This window comes from Temnothorax americanus, unplaced genomic scaffold (assembly GCF_048541705.1).
Source record: "Temnothorax americanus isolate GAGA-0224 unplaced genomic scaffold, ASM4854170v1 Scaffold24, whole genome shotgun sequence".
NCBI lineage: Eukaryota > Metazoa > Arthropoda > Insecta > Hymenoptera > Formicidae > Temnothorax > Temnothorax americanus.
The window spans coordinates 98,761-115,649 of NW_027509381.1; the positions used below are offsets into that span (position 1 = coordinate 98,761).

The 16,889-nt window shown below is 34.2% G+C and overlaps 1 protein-coding gene across 2 annotated transcripts; it reads right to left on the reverse strand.

Moving 5' to 3' along the window:
* Positions 1-122: 122 nt before the first annotated feature.
* Positions 123-15,765, reverse strand: Ostdelta (oligosaccharide transferase delta subunit). 2 transcript variants are annotated; one of them, XM_077408512.1, is made up of 11 exons: positions 15,606-15,765; positions 8,957-9,165; positions 8,640-8,765; positions 8,312-8,472; positions 7,967-8,106; positions 7,508-7,883; positions 6,632-6,811; positions 6,286-6,517; positions 5,955-6,167; positions 5,532-5,703; positions 123-1,807 (listed from the first exon to the last, which is right to left on the reverse strand). In XM_077408512.1, exons 1-11 carry the CDS (start codon positions 15,613-15,615, stop codon positions 1,659-1,661), a joined length of 1,968 nt encoding a protein of 655 aa, XP_077264638.1. In that variant the 5' UTR covers positions 15,616-15,765; the 3' UTR covers positions 123-1,658. The 2 variants fall into 2 exon arrangements, with proteins under 2 accessions (XP_077264638.1, XP_077264639.1); XM_077408513.1 differs by lacking the exon at positions 123-1,807 and having other exon boundaries at positions 5,563-5,703; positions 5,846-6,167.
* Positions 15,766-16,889: the final 1,124 nt, after the last annotated feature.

The following is a 16,889-nucleotide window of genomic DNA, read 5'->3' on the forward strand; positions in this document are numbered from 1 at the left end:
GTTTTTAAGGGTTGAAAGTCCTAACAACAAATTTAATTTTGATTGCGATTAAACTTCTCTGATACGTCACATATCGTAGTTATGATATATCAAAATACACTAAAATAGCCCATTTTTGCAACTTTAACTGCAAATATCTCAAAATTGTGACGTGATAGAGCAATTTGGCAACGGGATCGTTTTCTGCGTTTAAAAAACTATCGAATGCCGCAAGGTTAGTTCTTGTGCTAAAAAAAAAGTAATTTTTTGTTGCAGTGTTATTAATAACCTACATCACCATGCTGAATAATCACAATTATTATAGTTTTCATTATATTAGAAATTTTACATAACTGTAAGTGTAACATCATTACTTGGTCTAACTATAAATGCCAGACTCGGTGTTTTTTGTTTTATTCGTTTTTGTCGACATTATATACGCGATGTTTTATTACTGTTTGTATAAAATATAACATTATACAAATAAAGATAGCTTAACTAATGTTAACATTAATTTTTATAGCTCAAGCCTAGATTTACAATGCGGGATTATAATTCCAGTTTATCGACATCTGTAATCAAATTGGCTGCGTTCAGCGAAAAAAGAAGCTTAATTAAAAAACGTTCAGTGATTCTTTAATATGATTGGTTCTTCTGTAGAAAACAATCCTAATAAAGAATCATTAAGCACTTACTGAGAAACTTGGAAACTTCTTTTACTAAACGCAGCCATTAGCGCTAATATAAAACAAACTGTGTTCAATTATCGTAGACGTACGAATATTTGGACGGAGCATATTTCCGCGGGGTTGAAGCTTGAGGAGGAAAAAAAATTGAATGTCTATATGGCAACGAATTAAAATTGAATGTCTTATATGGAACGGATTGAGATTGGAACGTCCATGGTAACAGATTAAAATTGAATGTCTATTGGTAACAGATTGAAATTGAATGTCTATGGAACGGATTGATATTGAACGTCTATGGTAACAGATATGATCAGGTAAACTGTATCGTGAAATAGAAAGATTTCTATATATCCATACATTGAGGGCTAAAGAACATTAGTGTGAAACCTCTAAAAGCAATGTGGACTCTCCTAAGTAAAATAGGCAAAATAATATGGTGCAATCTCAAGGCTGTATAATATAAGTAAATATAAAGATAAATAAGAAGTAATTAAGTGATGAGCTCTCTAACGTACAAAGATTATATGAACCCTTCCAAATAGAAAATATGAAATATCTAAAACTGAATAGTTAATGACAATATGACTAAATACTATGTAAAAAAGATGCCTCGGGGTTAAAATCACGCCACGGGACGTGAAAACATATCAGTGTGTGCGTATGCGTTCGTGCATGTGTTACGAGTCTAATCAAGCTTCAGCGAGAAGTCTAAGAAGTTCCTTGTTCTCCGTCCAAATATTCCTATGTCAATTATTAATTATTAAACAATTCAGGTTGTAGCAAAGAGATGCATATAATAAAGTAAACGGAATACATGTTTCGTGATTTATATACATTTGTAACAAAAGAAAATAGTACGACACAATGTTTCTGTCACGTTAACGAGTTGATCAGTCACTTTGAACCTTATTGATGAGTCTTGTGATTATTATGCACTTTGAACTGCAACTGCAACTCGATTCAGAATTTTTGCACAATAGAGTGTATAAATTAACGTAGCGTAGATTTGTGCTTTTGTGCTATCTGAGACAGCATTTTGTTACCAGCGAGGAATGTAACAACACCAAAACCAAGAAGATATCGCAGAGTAACGAACATATTTAGCCTCAACCAGAAAATACCGAACAGCACGAAGATGCCTAAAAAAATAAGATGGTTATTTATACAGCAACTTGTCAATGTGGTGGATATAATTAATTTCTGTAGTGAATTTGGGCTACAAATGTGACACAAAAACGTGTTCACATTTGTGAAAAATATCACGACATACTATGCGCCCGATGAAAACAGATAGACTATATAACGTCATCTGTCAAGCAATATCGGGCATAATTGTGTATTTCTTATATCGCATATTTTTAAATTATACAAGCTGTTTCCTAAATAAGTACAAAAAATTAAAGGGGATATTCCGCGGCTTATTTAAAAAAAAGGTCCTACAAACATATACCCTAAACTGCTCCATTTTCAGAATACAGAGTGTCAAAATTGTAAAAAAAATATAAAAATTTCGAAAATCTGGAAAACGTTTAGATATTTTATTCGGTAAATGTTTAGCCTTACAACCCTCCCCTCAATGACCTTTTCCTTCACGGGTTTTTTCAGATTCCCTCGGTCCTGAGGGAGATTAAGGTGTCTTACTCAATGGTAATTTGACACAAACTCTAAGCCCAATATACAATTTCAATCAATCTCTTTTCCCTTCGACCATCTTTCACTATGCAATAATTCTTTTAAACTCTTAAACGGATTATTAATCCATATAGAACTTTAATCCTTAGCTTCACTACCTATTAAAATGGGCATTCCACCTCTTACACGAGGTATATGTGGGATGAAGGCCGGGCCGGAATCGAACCACGGACCTTTGAGTTTCTAATCACTCGCGAAGCCCTAGAGCCACGCATCAGTTTTCCTTCACATATGTATATTATAGAGGTTATTCTCCTGAAGTAACGTAATCTTCAGAAGATTTTAGCCATTGCTTGTTCTTTATTAAAAATTTATTAACAAAAAATTATTAACAAAAAAAGTTTGAAAAATATAGCAGTTATTTTGAGTATTAAAAAGCATAAATGCTTTCAAATGCAAAATATTTCAGGAAATTCTTAACAAAAGAAAACTTTATTATAGTGTTTTGAAAACGTCTCGACAAGGGCTACAAGAATATAGAAAATCCAATTTAAAAAATTTAAAGTGACCCTGACTTGACCTTAACAACGCTACCTATAGTTAAACTGATAAAATCAGTAAATATAGATCTTTTTGAACCCTATAACTTTTGTTTAAAACGCTTTTCTATATCTTCCATATTTTTCGAGATATTTGACCACAGTATAACCAGTATGTTCACTCTCTGTCGGCACCTTTCTATTGGTTTCCGATTTTCCGCCATGTTTTTGTGAGGACCATCGGCGTATCAACGGTTAAAACGGGCCCTGGTTTTCAGGAATATTCAGGATTATAACCCGCATATGGGGCTGTCTGCGCTTGACTTGCCTACTTAAAAAATTTTTCTCTTTAAAATTAAAGTTGAAAGGTTACACCATTAAAATGTTTAGCCAAATATTTTTATAAGTTTTTTAGTAAACTTGAAAAGAGCGTAAAGTGTAGACAGATAGCCCCGGTCGTCCCTATGCATACCGAATTTGAATAAAGTATCTTTAAACTTTTTCCACATTTTCGAACATTTTTTTCACAATTTTGACACCTTGTATTTTAAAAACGAAGCAGTTTAGGGCATATGTTTATAGGACCTTTTCTTCCTAAAATAAGCCACAAAATATCCTCTTTAATTTTTTTTACTTACTTAGAAAACACCCTATATTTATTAATAAAAAAAATATATATACATATATATGTCTCATGTATATGAGATATATGTATATGTTACGGGAAATTTGATTAATTCGGAAATTATGTATAATGGCCGGGCAATATGCATAATTCCCGCTTCTTTTGGGACATTTAAATAATAAAAGCAAAAATGTTCAAATTAATCAAATTTCCCGGTCATTATGCATATTTCCCAATGCTAAATGGTCATTTTAATAAATTACCTTATTTGAGTTGATTTTCCCGGCAATCTTAAGCTCCTTGCACAATAGGCGATAGCGATGCGAGGTGCTACATGGGTTTACAACTTTCCACGCGTGGAAAGCCCACGCATATACTTTGAAGGCACACTATGTGTCTAGTTTAATAATAGTGGAGCCCCCCGCATGCGTGGACTTTCCACGCGTGGAAAGTTGTAAACCCATGTGGCATCTCGTTTCGCGTGGAAAGTGTATGCGTGGATGCAGTAGGTTCTGCCCCCCTGCAGGGGGCTCCACTATTATTAAACTAAACACATAGTGTGCCTTCAAAGTACATGCGTGGACTTTCCACGCGTGGAAAATTGTAAACCCATGTGGCACCTCGCTATCGTCTATTGTGCAAGGGGCTTAAGATTGTCGGGAAAATCAACTCAAATAAGGAGATTTATCAAAATGACCATTTAGCATTGGGAAATATGCATAATGACCGGGAAATTTGATTAATTCTTCTCTATTAAGGGGACTAGGGAGAGTTGAAAATGCAGAAATTGGCTCGTGTTTAATTGTTTATAACAAGGCCGCGAATAAACATCAAATTTTTTATTGTTAAAGATATTAATTATAACATTATAAAACGAGAAAATTCATTAAAAGCCATTCCCAGATCAATAATAACGGCGTCCCAATATAATAAAGAGAACTGTCGAATCCATGGTTTTACCACGATTCCGGTCGAACAGATAAAAGTTTTGGCAATATTCAGGAATATTTCTTCTTCTTAGGCTTCCCTCTATTGATTATACCTAAAAAATTAAAAATAAATATAAAATTAACAAAATGGCGTCCAGAAAACAAAAAATTTGGGAAAAAATTTTGTTTTCTGGACGCCATTTTGTTAATTTTATTTCTATTTTTAATTTTTTAGGTATAATCAATAGAGGGAAGCCTAAGGAGAAGAAATATTCCTGAAATTTGCCAAAACCTTTATCCGTTCGACTGGAATCGTGGTAAAACCGTGGATTCGACAGTTTTTTTTATTATATTGGGACGCCGTTATTATTGATCTAGGAATGACTTTTAATTAATTTTCTCATTTTATAATGTTATAATTAATACCCTTAACAATAAAAAAGTTTTATGTTCATTCGCGGCCTTGTTATAAACAATTAAACACGAGCCAATTTCTGCATTTTCAACCCTTCCTAGTCCCCTTAATCATTTTTCCGAACAAATTGGGAATTATGTATATTGCCCGGCCATTATGCATAATTCCCAATTTATCATATTTCCGTAACATATATATTTATGTATTTATATACACACACGTTTCTCGGTAAATGCCATTTGAAATAATTACTAACGATAGGATATAAAAAAATCCTTCATCCATCCATATCTAAAAAGGAGATGGTATCTAATGTAATAAATTGCAAAAGAAAATTTTTTTGACTTGTTAAGATCATATTAAGATTATTTACATTTTTTAAAACAAAGCCATGTAAATTTTCTTACATTTCTTAAATCGGTTCCTCTCGAAATTGTATATATAGAAGAATAAAAATAATGTTGTGTAAAAATATAATTTACGAACTATACATATATTCCGATACATTTTTACATAAAATATTAAATAGCTCGTAAAATATTCACTTTTCAATAACTAATATTTTTGTGCATAAATTAATAAGATGTGTATCAGAATGCTAGTTTGATTAAACAAATTTCAATTTTAATCTCATTTTCCTGCTTTTCCAAAAATATACATTTGCGTAAAAACCTGCAGACTATTCTAATATTAAGTATACTCTATTAGCAAGTTGATATTCACCTCCTAATCCAAGGTGGAATGTAATCGCGCTGAGGGATAAGGGAAAGTTCGAGATATTAACGCCAAGCCGAGCCCATAAAATCAACAACAGCAAAACTGGTGCCAAACATAATCCTGTGAATAAGTTTGACACGAATGCTGGAGGTCTGCGTTCAGGCTCGCGGAACATGTGCTGAAATTTGAGAAATAACAAAAGTAAATCTTCAGATAACCACTTCAGTGATAGCTGCAATTTTTAAGACAGAAGTCAATGTTCGTCAAAGTATAAAAGTTATTGCGCATAAATGCTACTTTTGCGAATATATTATACTAACTTTGACGTAATTCTTTGCCAATGTTTTGGAAGTGACAAAATTATTGGAGACTTTCTGCCACTAACGAGCATTGGCATGTATCATGTACATAAGTTGAGAAAAGAATTACCTTTATTTCCGGTTTGGTTGTATACACATTCAGTTTTTGCTTGTAAGAGACGCTCTTATCGGCACCTTCCATTGAAGTCGGCTCGGGAAATTTCAGAGTTACCGTGCCAATGTTGAATCGGAACGGATTGCTGATCACAGCGTCACCAACGATCAACTCCATGTTATATTCTCCACTCTGATGACCAAAATTTGCAGCTGCTGTTCCGACCGGCTGAAATATTTGCAAGATTTTAACACGTCGGAAGAATGTACTTTCATTATACAGAAATTTAGCTTTTGCATAAAAAGATATATGTATTTAAGAATCAAAATGTATAGCGTAAAATTACCATGTCGAATTTGTAAACGTGAGCGGCATCAGGCTCGGCGACGAAAAAGATTTCATGGCCTCGCTTCTTATCGGTAGATGTGGAAACGGATATAAGGCGTACAAAGGCTTGATGCACGCGCATCGGTTTCTTATTGGCAGAATCACGCAACAAAAATCGCATGACTAGCTTTTGTTGAGAATCAGCTTCTATTTTATGTTTAAGTTTACCCGAAAGAGATTCCGTGTTTATTCTGGAAAAATAAAATTATTGCAAAAAATATAATAAATGTAGACTATCTTGTTAAAAAAAAGTAAAATTTAGTATATAAAATATCACGAATGAGCATCATGAGATATATAAGTACCTCGTAAGTTTTGGTTGAGTGGTCTGATCGGCATCGCCAGTGCCGATCTCTAAGTAGTCCAATATTGCTTCAGATAAGACCTTCACTGTAATTGTATTCGTGACGGAAGCCGCGGTCACTAATATCTTGTAAAAACCACGATCAGGTTTCACATTCATAAGGTTCATCATAAATAGAGTTCTGTGTACAAATGCAGTATATTATTTCACATTGAAAAATATGTTTTAATAAAACTTGAAATCCATCAAAACCTTATTTAACTGATTGAGATTGGTTCTAACAAAATCCCTTTATTAGTTATTTTAATTAGTTAAATCTAGAATTTACAAAATCAAATTCTAGGTGTGATGAAGATCAACAGAAATTCTATATATTGATTATAGATTTACAAGTAATTAACAAGATTTAAGCAGTAGTATTGATAAAAGACTTTGTTAGAACCATAGACATAGTATATCTAGACTGAGTGTTGAGGAGTCGGGTATAGGTGCACGTAGATTTGTTCTGAGATCGTTCGTTCTCTCTCATACGCGTACGAACGAGAGAGAACGTACGGTCTCTAAACAGAGTGCCTCTCTTTCTACGTGTACCTATACTCCTAATCTTCAAATAAAGACAAACACTCGGTGATCGGTCTAGATATACTATGTCTATAGATAGAACTAATATTGATTAGTCACATCAAGTTTTGAGTAACACATATAACAAAATTAGCGAAAGTATTGTGCGTTGAATTTCTTAACCTTAATTACATTAAAAAAAAAAAGGTTAAAGGGATTATTCAACAATTACTGCTGTACCCCAAGGTATAACTGATATCAGCATAATAAAGCTGATCCAGTAAAGTATTGGGGATATTTAATAGACACCACTCACTTGTCCGTTGTAGATGGCTGCAAATTCTCGTTGCTGAGAATAACGACATCGTCCCCTACTCGTGTGGCTGAATTTGCAATGACTGTGGGCTCAGTTGGCAATGCTTGACCAAGAATATCGCAAACTTTAACCGTAACTAACGGTTGGTTATTAGATATAATGATTCCTCCATCGGCTAGAGTTATGCAAACAGGCTTTTCGGGACTATCAACCACCAAGGCAGTTAAAGCAGACAACAAATTTGTAACACCTTTTGTCGTTTGCACGGAACGCCGCGAGAGAAGATAATTACCCAATTTGACAGTCTGTTGGAAATTCAACGGCGGCTTTTTCTTCAACGAAATTGATAATTTAAGAATACCATTAACAAGGAAACCTATACAAATTTATTTTAAAGTTAATTAAAATATAGAATTAATTAATTTATAATTATATATGTAATAAGAACTAAATGTATACTTGTTATAGAAAGACCGCCTTCAAACTGCAGATACTGGCCATCCACTTCATCTGCTTGTACCACAGCATCTTCGATGCGATCAAAAGCAAATGCAGCTGGTGTGCCTATGTCTGCAGCAATGTGAAATACGTATCCCAAACTAATAACACAAAATTGAATTAACTCTTATATTGTCCATAATAAAAATAATAGCAATCTATAATTTTAAGATAAGATTCAGTAATAATTATTGTCTTCATATTTCATATCTAGAAGAACGAAAGTTTCATAGGCATCATTACAATTACCATGTAATTTTTAATTGCTAATATGTATCATTTTATACATAACATACGATAACTCACTTCCATAAACTGTCATCTTTCCTTAAAGCTGCTTGAATTAATTTCACCAACTTGTCGATTCTGGTTGAAGGTATCTCTTGTGACAAAGCTGTTAAACCACTCACTGCATAATATAGATCAGAAACCGTAGAAGTGTCCTTTTGTATAACATTTGTCAATATCTATATAAATAAAATATTGCTTATATATTGTGTTGTGTGTACAAACACTATCTATAATATTTATAGTTTATTTCGGAATAATCACTGTCTCTATTCTTCATACAGTAGAACAAAAGTTATTACAGACATCATATAATTTTGTGATTACTAATGCCAACAAACATCACCTTTGTCACGGTACTTGTAGAAAACTCTTGGCAGCCTCCAATAGCTTTCCATGTGGAGGCAAGATAAAATGCCGTTTCAGGTGTGATGTTTTCTCCATTGGATTTTATCAAGTATTTGCAGATGGTCTAAATAAGTATAAATGCTATTAATATAAAAATTCGAGATATTATCTGTTATAATGAAGAAAATTCTAAATCAGAAAGACTAATCAAAAAATCATGGATTTCAATATGATTTTTTTCATCACAATATAATTCGTATATGCCTTTAATCATTAAAAATAATAGTTATGCATGAGATGAAAAGAGAAAATTACATCTGCTTTTGATATAGCTTCTCCGAGGAGTTCGTATCCACTGACAGCGTAGTATACTGATGGTACATCGTCTAATTGAAATCCTGATTTGAGGACGCTTTTCAAACGCACTCTATCAGCCGTAGACAAATAAGAATTTGTTGATTGTGTGACTTCTGAGAACGCAGAATGTGAACATAATGCCACTAATGCCAATGGTAGTGCAGCAGCTAAAAAAATAGATATTGTTATGTGCTTCATAGAAACAAAAGTTATTAATGTTTAACACATTCACCGTCAAGCATACAGGGTGATTTAAAACAACCTTGTCCCGCAAATGTCAGATTTCTGACTCAATTCTGAGACGATTATTTCTGTAGCAAAACTTTCGCCGAAGCTTAGTTTTCGAGTTATAAAAGGAAATAGTTACCTTATTATCGCATTCGAGTACAGAAGGTAGGCAGGGGTGGCGCGACAGCTGCAACAGGTGCCTCATTCCTCGCCTCCGCGAGCCGATCATCTTCGCATCGACGTGGCAAAAAATTATCGATATACCATGCCATTATCTCTACAAGTGAGTGAATTGCACGTTAACGGATTACATCCAGCGGACGGTGAATTGCGGTGAATCGCGCCCGCGACGCGCGACGGCAGGTCGCACCACCCCTGTCTACCTCCTGTACCCGTATCAGCCCGTAATAAAAGGTAACTATTTCTTTATAACTCGAAAACTAAGCTTTGGCGAAAATTTTGCTACAAAAAAAAATCGTCTCAAAATAGAGTCAGAAATCCGACATTTGCGGAACAATAGGGCATACAGAGTATGTGACCCATTTTAAATGCTCCAGGCAAATATCTCGAAAAATATGGAAGATACGGAAAAACGTTTCAGATAAAAGTTGCACTGTTTCAAGGGAGACATAAGATGATGGCAATGATTTGACCTTGAATGGTCGTTTGAAGGTCACGTGAATATCACCTTCAATTTCTTAAATAGAACCCCTCAAATTATAGTATATCGTTTGAAAGAGCATAAAAAGGAAAAATTTTTGGCGCAAACCAGAGGTCGATACGTTAACCCGGGAGTTATTTAAAGTAAAAGTTCAAAAAAGCCAATTTTTTACCCTACATAACTCCCGAACAGGTCAACGTATCGACTAGAGTCCTAGATAAGCTGAGTTTCGATATTCACTTAATTCACTGCCAGTATTGAAAATCTATAGTATACATGACGTAAACCATTGTGCGATATCGTAAATACAATATATTGAAATGTCGCCATCTTGTTTCTCCACATCTGACAACTTCACGTTGGAGAGAAAAGAGAAAAGATGAACTGTGCAAGAAGTTCAAATAGGCCTAGTAGAATTTGAGTAGAAGACGTCAAAACATGTCAGAGCAAGATGACATACAGGCTGCATTCGAGGAGCGCGCTATTAGCGCTATTGCATCATTCTGTCTTTATCGCTCAGCAGGTGTAAAACAAGGATAGAACAAGCAAATAGCGCTAATAGCTCGCTCCCCGAATCCAGCCATAAAGTCACATCTTTTATACATATTTTGAGCGTTTTTTTGCCATATATTGAAATTATAGCGGAGCTTAATTATCTCTATTTCTAATATGTTTGCAAGAAACAGACCGTCTATCTGCACATTTATAATTTATAAACTAATCTTATTGATTTTACCATAATAGGAAACAGTATAGGAAACAATATGGTACTGACGTGATTTAGTTAGCCAATCAGACCATTTTTTTCAATGTCGCCTCTCTCTAGGACTCTGGAATCAACCTCTGGTTTGCGCCAAAATTTTCTTTTTTGATGCCCTTTCAAACAATATACTATAATATGAGATTTCATTTAAGAAATTGAAGGTGACGTTCACGTAACCTTCAAACAACCATCCAAGGTCAAATCATTGCCATCATCTTATGTCCTCTTTGAAACAGTACAACTTTTGTCCAAAACGTTTTTCCGTATCTTCCATATTTTTCGAGATATTTGCCTGCGTTTCGATTAAAATTATTCACCCTGTATATGGGGCATTCCATGCCAAATCGATCTGGGTTTGTAGTCCAGTCAAATTAGACAAAAAAAAGGCTTTTGCTCGGAAGTGAAGCGGTATCAATGAAACCTTTTTAGGGTTGTTGGGGAGATGTAGAAGAGCTTATTTCTGAGTTGTCGGGTTAATCGGACCGATGGGTTTTTAAGGAGGGGAAGGGGAATAAAAAATTTCGGTTTTTTTTGCAATAACTCGGCGAATTTTGACCGTACATGATTTAATAACCCCTCTTCTACATCCCCCCAACAACCCTAAAAAGGTTTCATTGATACCGCTTCACTTCCGAGCTCAAATGTCTAATTTGACTGGACTATTGACCCTCGACCTTCCGGATTTGGTCCACGATTTTTTGTTATTGTTCCAACTCTAAAATGCACTCAGATTTTTTTATAAATTTCTTTAGATTTACTTATAATTTTTTAAGCCAACGTATCATTGGCCACAATTTAAAAATCTGAAAAAATTCTCAAAATTTTTAAGCCTTGACCCAGAGTGGGCCGGCGTTTGTTTATATTTTTTCCGAGTTTTTTCACTCTTTTCGAAAAAAAAAACATTGAAAAAATTAGAAGCACAAGTCAGTCTACTGTAGGCTGTTGCTTGAATATTTTTATAAATAACACGATTTTTTCAAATTTTTTCAAATTTTTTGAAGCGATTTAGAAAAAAAAAATTGTGTCAAAAAAATCTGAAAAATTCTCAAAAATTTATTGTCTTTTTTCGAAAAAAAGTTCGAGAAAAGCTCGAAACAAATAAAAACGAACGCCGGCCCATTCTGAGTCAAGGCTTAAAAATTTCGATATCTGATACAAGATTTTTGATAACTTTCAGATTTTTAAATTGTGACCAACGATATGTTGGTTTCAAAAATTATAATTCAAATTTACTTAAAAAAATCTAAAAAAAAATTTTAGTCCATTTTAGAGTTGAAACAACAACATAAAAAATTGCGGACCAAATCCGAGAGATCGAGGGTCAGACCCAGGTCAATTTGGCATGGAATGTTCCATATGTACAGTAGGCGTCAATAATGCCTTCCACCTGAAGTTAGCTGCGTTCTATAGTGCATATAAGTGCTGATCTACAACCTTGCTTTAGAGGGTATTTAAGCTCTAAGCTGTAAGAAATTGACCAATCACAGTCTAGTATTTTTCTCATATTCCACTGTGATTGGTCAATTTCTTACGGCTTAGAGTTTAAATACTCTTTAAAGCAAGGTTGTAGACCAGCACTAACGTGCACTATAGAAATCCCAGAACGCAGCTAACTTCAGGTGGAAGACATTATTGACGCCGATTGTACCATTCTGTACGTTACATTACATCAAGTTTAGTTTTACGGATATATAAATCGACCCCAAGCTATCGATCAAGCCTACTTAGAACTTGATCCGTTCACTCGTTATTGAGACCTCAAAATCTCGGGTACTCGCAACTCGTGCGTTCGCGTAAAAGAGTTACGGTGCGATCTCGCTCCGCGCGTACTTGGCGCGAGACACTACCGTGTCTCTTAAACGTTTTCATAAAATGTTTAATTGTAATAACTTTTACTTCTTCGTAAATACTTTTCTCTCTTTCCTATACACACAAATACATATACATAATGTCTAATTCAAATACCTTAACTCTACCTTTGCTTTCTTAATAAAAAAAAATAGAAGCTTCAAAGTTTTATGATTTTGAGGGACACGTAATATACATAGTGGCAATACTTTGGCTGTGTGTAGAAGCATAAAGAAGATATCAAAGGCAACATGACTCCTTTAAAAACAGTACTTTATTTTTCTTACTCTAAAGGAATTATATTATAAATCAATTTTCGTATATGACCTACTTCTGATTTTTATCTACTTTTGCAGGCACATAGTACGTACTAAAAGAAGTCGAATAGCACCAATGACAACTTGCGGAAGACTAGTTTCTTAAAAATTCAATCTTTTATTATTTCGCTACATTTCGGATTTTTCGACTGCACATGTGCAAGAATACCCATGTAAAATTGTACAATGATAGACCTTGTTTGACCTGTAAATAGGGATGGGGAGACCTATGTGAACCTGGCACTCGATTTTCAAAAAATTATTTTTTTTACGAAAAACGTTAGCATTTTGTTTGTAGTTGTTTGTAGTAACAAAAATTTTGTTTGTAGTTCAATACATTAAAAATTATAAAAATTTTAAAAATTACTCGCACCCTTACTTTGAGATATCTCAAATCCGTTTTCTTTTCGTTTGTAGTTGCACCGTTCAAAAGTTATTATATTTTTGCAATAAACAAAAAGTGTAACTTTGCCAATTTTGGAGATATTTTAAAACTGATTGCGCGACTCGATGTAGAATCGTTTGTAGTTGTTTGTAATGGTTTTCGTTTCGTTTCGTTTCTTTTAAAATACACTTTTTGTTTATTGCAAAAATATAATAACTTTTGAACAGTGCAACTACAAACGAAAAGAAAAGCACTGCAAACAACTACAAACGATTTTGAAAAAGATGGCGCAAGCGGATTTGAGATATCTCAAAGTGGAGTGCGAGTTTAAATTTTTATAATTTTTAATGTATTGAACTACTAATAAAATTTTTGTTACTACAAACAACTACAAAAAAAAATGCTAACGTTTTCCGTAAAAAAAATTGATTTTTCGAAAGTCGGGTGCCAGGTTCACATAGGTGATGGGGAGGACCTTGCTTCGGGTGGAAAGTTGAAAACCCGAATCGTAAAATAATAAACCTCGTTTCGTCCTAAAAGCAAAGGTGCAGTGGGGTGGATCTCGCTTCGCGTGGAAAGTTGAAAACTCGAATGCTGTCCAGAGAACCACATACGCAGACCAAAAATCCGAAATCTAGCAAAATAAAAATTTGAATATTTAAGAAACTAATCGTTTTCATAAGTTGTCACTACTATTCGACTTCTTTTAGTATGTAAGTAGTATCTGCAAAAGTAGATCAAAATCGAAGGTGGGTTGCATACAGAAGCTAGCTTTTAAATCTTTTAGTTATTCTAATATTAAGGTATCAAAATTAATCTCAAAATATTAATCAAAAAATTAATATATGTATATAGTTTGAGATATTTTACTTTATTCTAGTATATTTTAACATAAAAGATAAAATATCTGGAAAAATATTAATATTTTAATTACCTTAATACTTTTATACACAGGATATGAATCAATTAATATAATAGACATGTATACAATTGTATACAGGGTGTTAAAAAATTAGACCGACAAATTTTGCAGAAAGACTTAAAAATAAACGTTTTTTAATACTATTTTTCTCTCCGACATTTAGTTTTAATACATGATTTTATACTACAATACTACAGTTTGTGAGCTAAACAATAAATGTAAGTGGAAAAATCAAATTGTATTTTAATCTTGAACAAAAGACGTAACAAATACATAAAAGTAATTACTTTTTACAGTAAATGCTCAAAAATTCCTCCATTAATTTTAATACAAAGATGACATCGTCGAAGAAATAATTATCTCACACACTCAAAGATTGCAGGGATGTTTTAAATCTGATCTACTGAGGTAGTCATTCGGGCTAACAATAGCTGCTTCTGTTTCAATGTGCAATGGGAGAATATTTCATATGAATACCGGCCTTGATCTTGGTAGCAGAGTGCATAAGCCATCCATAATAGATGAGTAACCGTTAATGTATGACCAATTTTTTTCTAGTTTAAAGTTACATAAAAAACATGTCCCATCAGTTTCATTCCTTTAGTTGTACTCACGTAATACACTATGCATGCGTGCAATTATAAATCTTATTCCAAATACCTTTCAAAGTTTGAATGATACTTGATCATAATCCGGTAAGATTGTGACCAGTTCCACAAACGTCGGTTAACTTTTAACCTTAGGTTAACTCATTCTTTGTCTCTTTCTAAGGCCGGTATTTATAGTCGGTTCTTATTTTAAGACCGGCTTAAGTAATGTCTTAAGATGCTAATATGGCTTTGTGATTATTAATGACATCTTCAGATTGTACTTAAGACGGTCTTAAATATAAGAACCGAGTGAGTTAACCTCTAATGCCCTGTCTAGACCAGAGGATGATCCTACTTGTGGCTCATCTTAGGATGCATTCCGTTTTACGCATGATGCATCATTTATCTATGTTTAACATTCGGTGAACAACGAGGATAAATGATGCATTTATGCATTATACATCGTGCGTGAAACGAAATGTACTCCTAGTGAGTAGTGTACACTACTCACTGATAAGCCACAAATAGGATCATCCTCTGGTTTAACAGGGCACGATATTCACTGTCAGTACTGAAAATCTATAGCGTACATTACGTAAACCATAGATTTTCAGTACTTGCAGTGAATATCAGAACGCAGTCTAAGCGAGGATGATGATGCTGAGTAAGATAATCAATTTATCGCCGCAATCGTTCTGAGTATATAATTTTACTCGCCGTTGAATTTGTAAGTAATATAACGTCGAAATCATGTGAACGTTTCGAACACGTGGTGCGAAGAATCGACCACGTTATGTTCAAGTAGGAAGATCCATACTTCTCTATGCAGCGCAATCTCAACCGTCGTTAAAGGACGAACGACGTTAAAAATTACATTTTTACGTGGTACTTACAGAGAATCATGTCGAGCTGCCAGTTGCCAAGCAATCCGGCCGCCAAGCGCCACGTCGAATCTCCAAACAAAATGGCCTTCTCTGGCCTGAGCACAGATTAATAGACATGGCCAAAGGTCCGGGCCGTCCGGGTTGAGACGAGACCAGCATTTCTCACTGGTTTCAGCGCCATACCATGTAGCGGCCAATGCAGTAACTACGTTCTTAAGATAAAGCGGGTTATTTTCGGACGAAGTCGCTAATAGTCGATAAGTCGCGTCGTTATTTTCTGTAACTCTTATAACTATACAGTTTCGTTATCATCGTTATATTAATAAAATATAGGATAGAATAACAAGAAAAGCAATTTTTATTTTTTTACATTAATTTAATTGCTGAGATTATTACATTTAATTTTATTGAGATAGTAAATGACATAATTCGTCTCGGATATGCACTCCAGTTTCATATTCTCTTAAGGTGAAATTTCATGGGCAGTAAAAAGCAGCAGCAGATCGTACTGATTGGCTATAAAATAGAGAAGTTCTCGAGTTCCTAGAACTTCTCTATTTTGTAGTCAATATCAGTACGATCTGCTGCTACTTTTCACTGCCCATGAAATTTCACCTTTACTGCTTCATCAAAATTAACACGCAAGTTTTGTACTTATATGTCAGGATACTGGTCATTTATTGGCTCTTCAAGATATTGCAAATCTTCAATTTTTGCAATATTATGAAGTACACAACATCACGCGCATGTATCACGCGTACCATACGCACCATATCGCGCAATTTGAAATGATATAGTTGCCTAAAACGTTGCTTGAGACACCTAAATGCGTTTTCAATTATTACCCTGCAGGAACTTAGGGTGCCATTACATGGAGCGCGGAAACGCGGAAACGCGGAAGCGCGGAAGACAAAATTTACTAGATTTCCGTCGATCCGTTCCGTCTGTTTTGAATGCCTTAATATTACATGGAGCATATTTTGAGCGGAAAAGCGGAACGGAGAATTATAAAATATTAATTTTTAACGGTATTTATTGATTAAAATGCTTGTATTCAATAGATAAGCTGAAAAGATAAGCATATTAATAAAAATTGCAATGAATTAAGTGAACACAATTTTAAGAAATGAATACAAATGTCTATTTGTCACTATACTGTTCCGCTTTTCCGCGCAAATTGTGCTCCATGTAATATAAGGAGAAACAAACTCGCGGAACGAACGCGTCAAAATCCGTTGTCAACGCGGATACAGTATACTCCATCAAATTTCGGAGCTGTTTAATCACATTGAA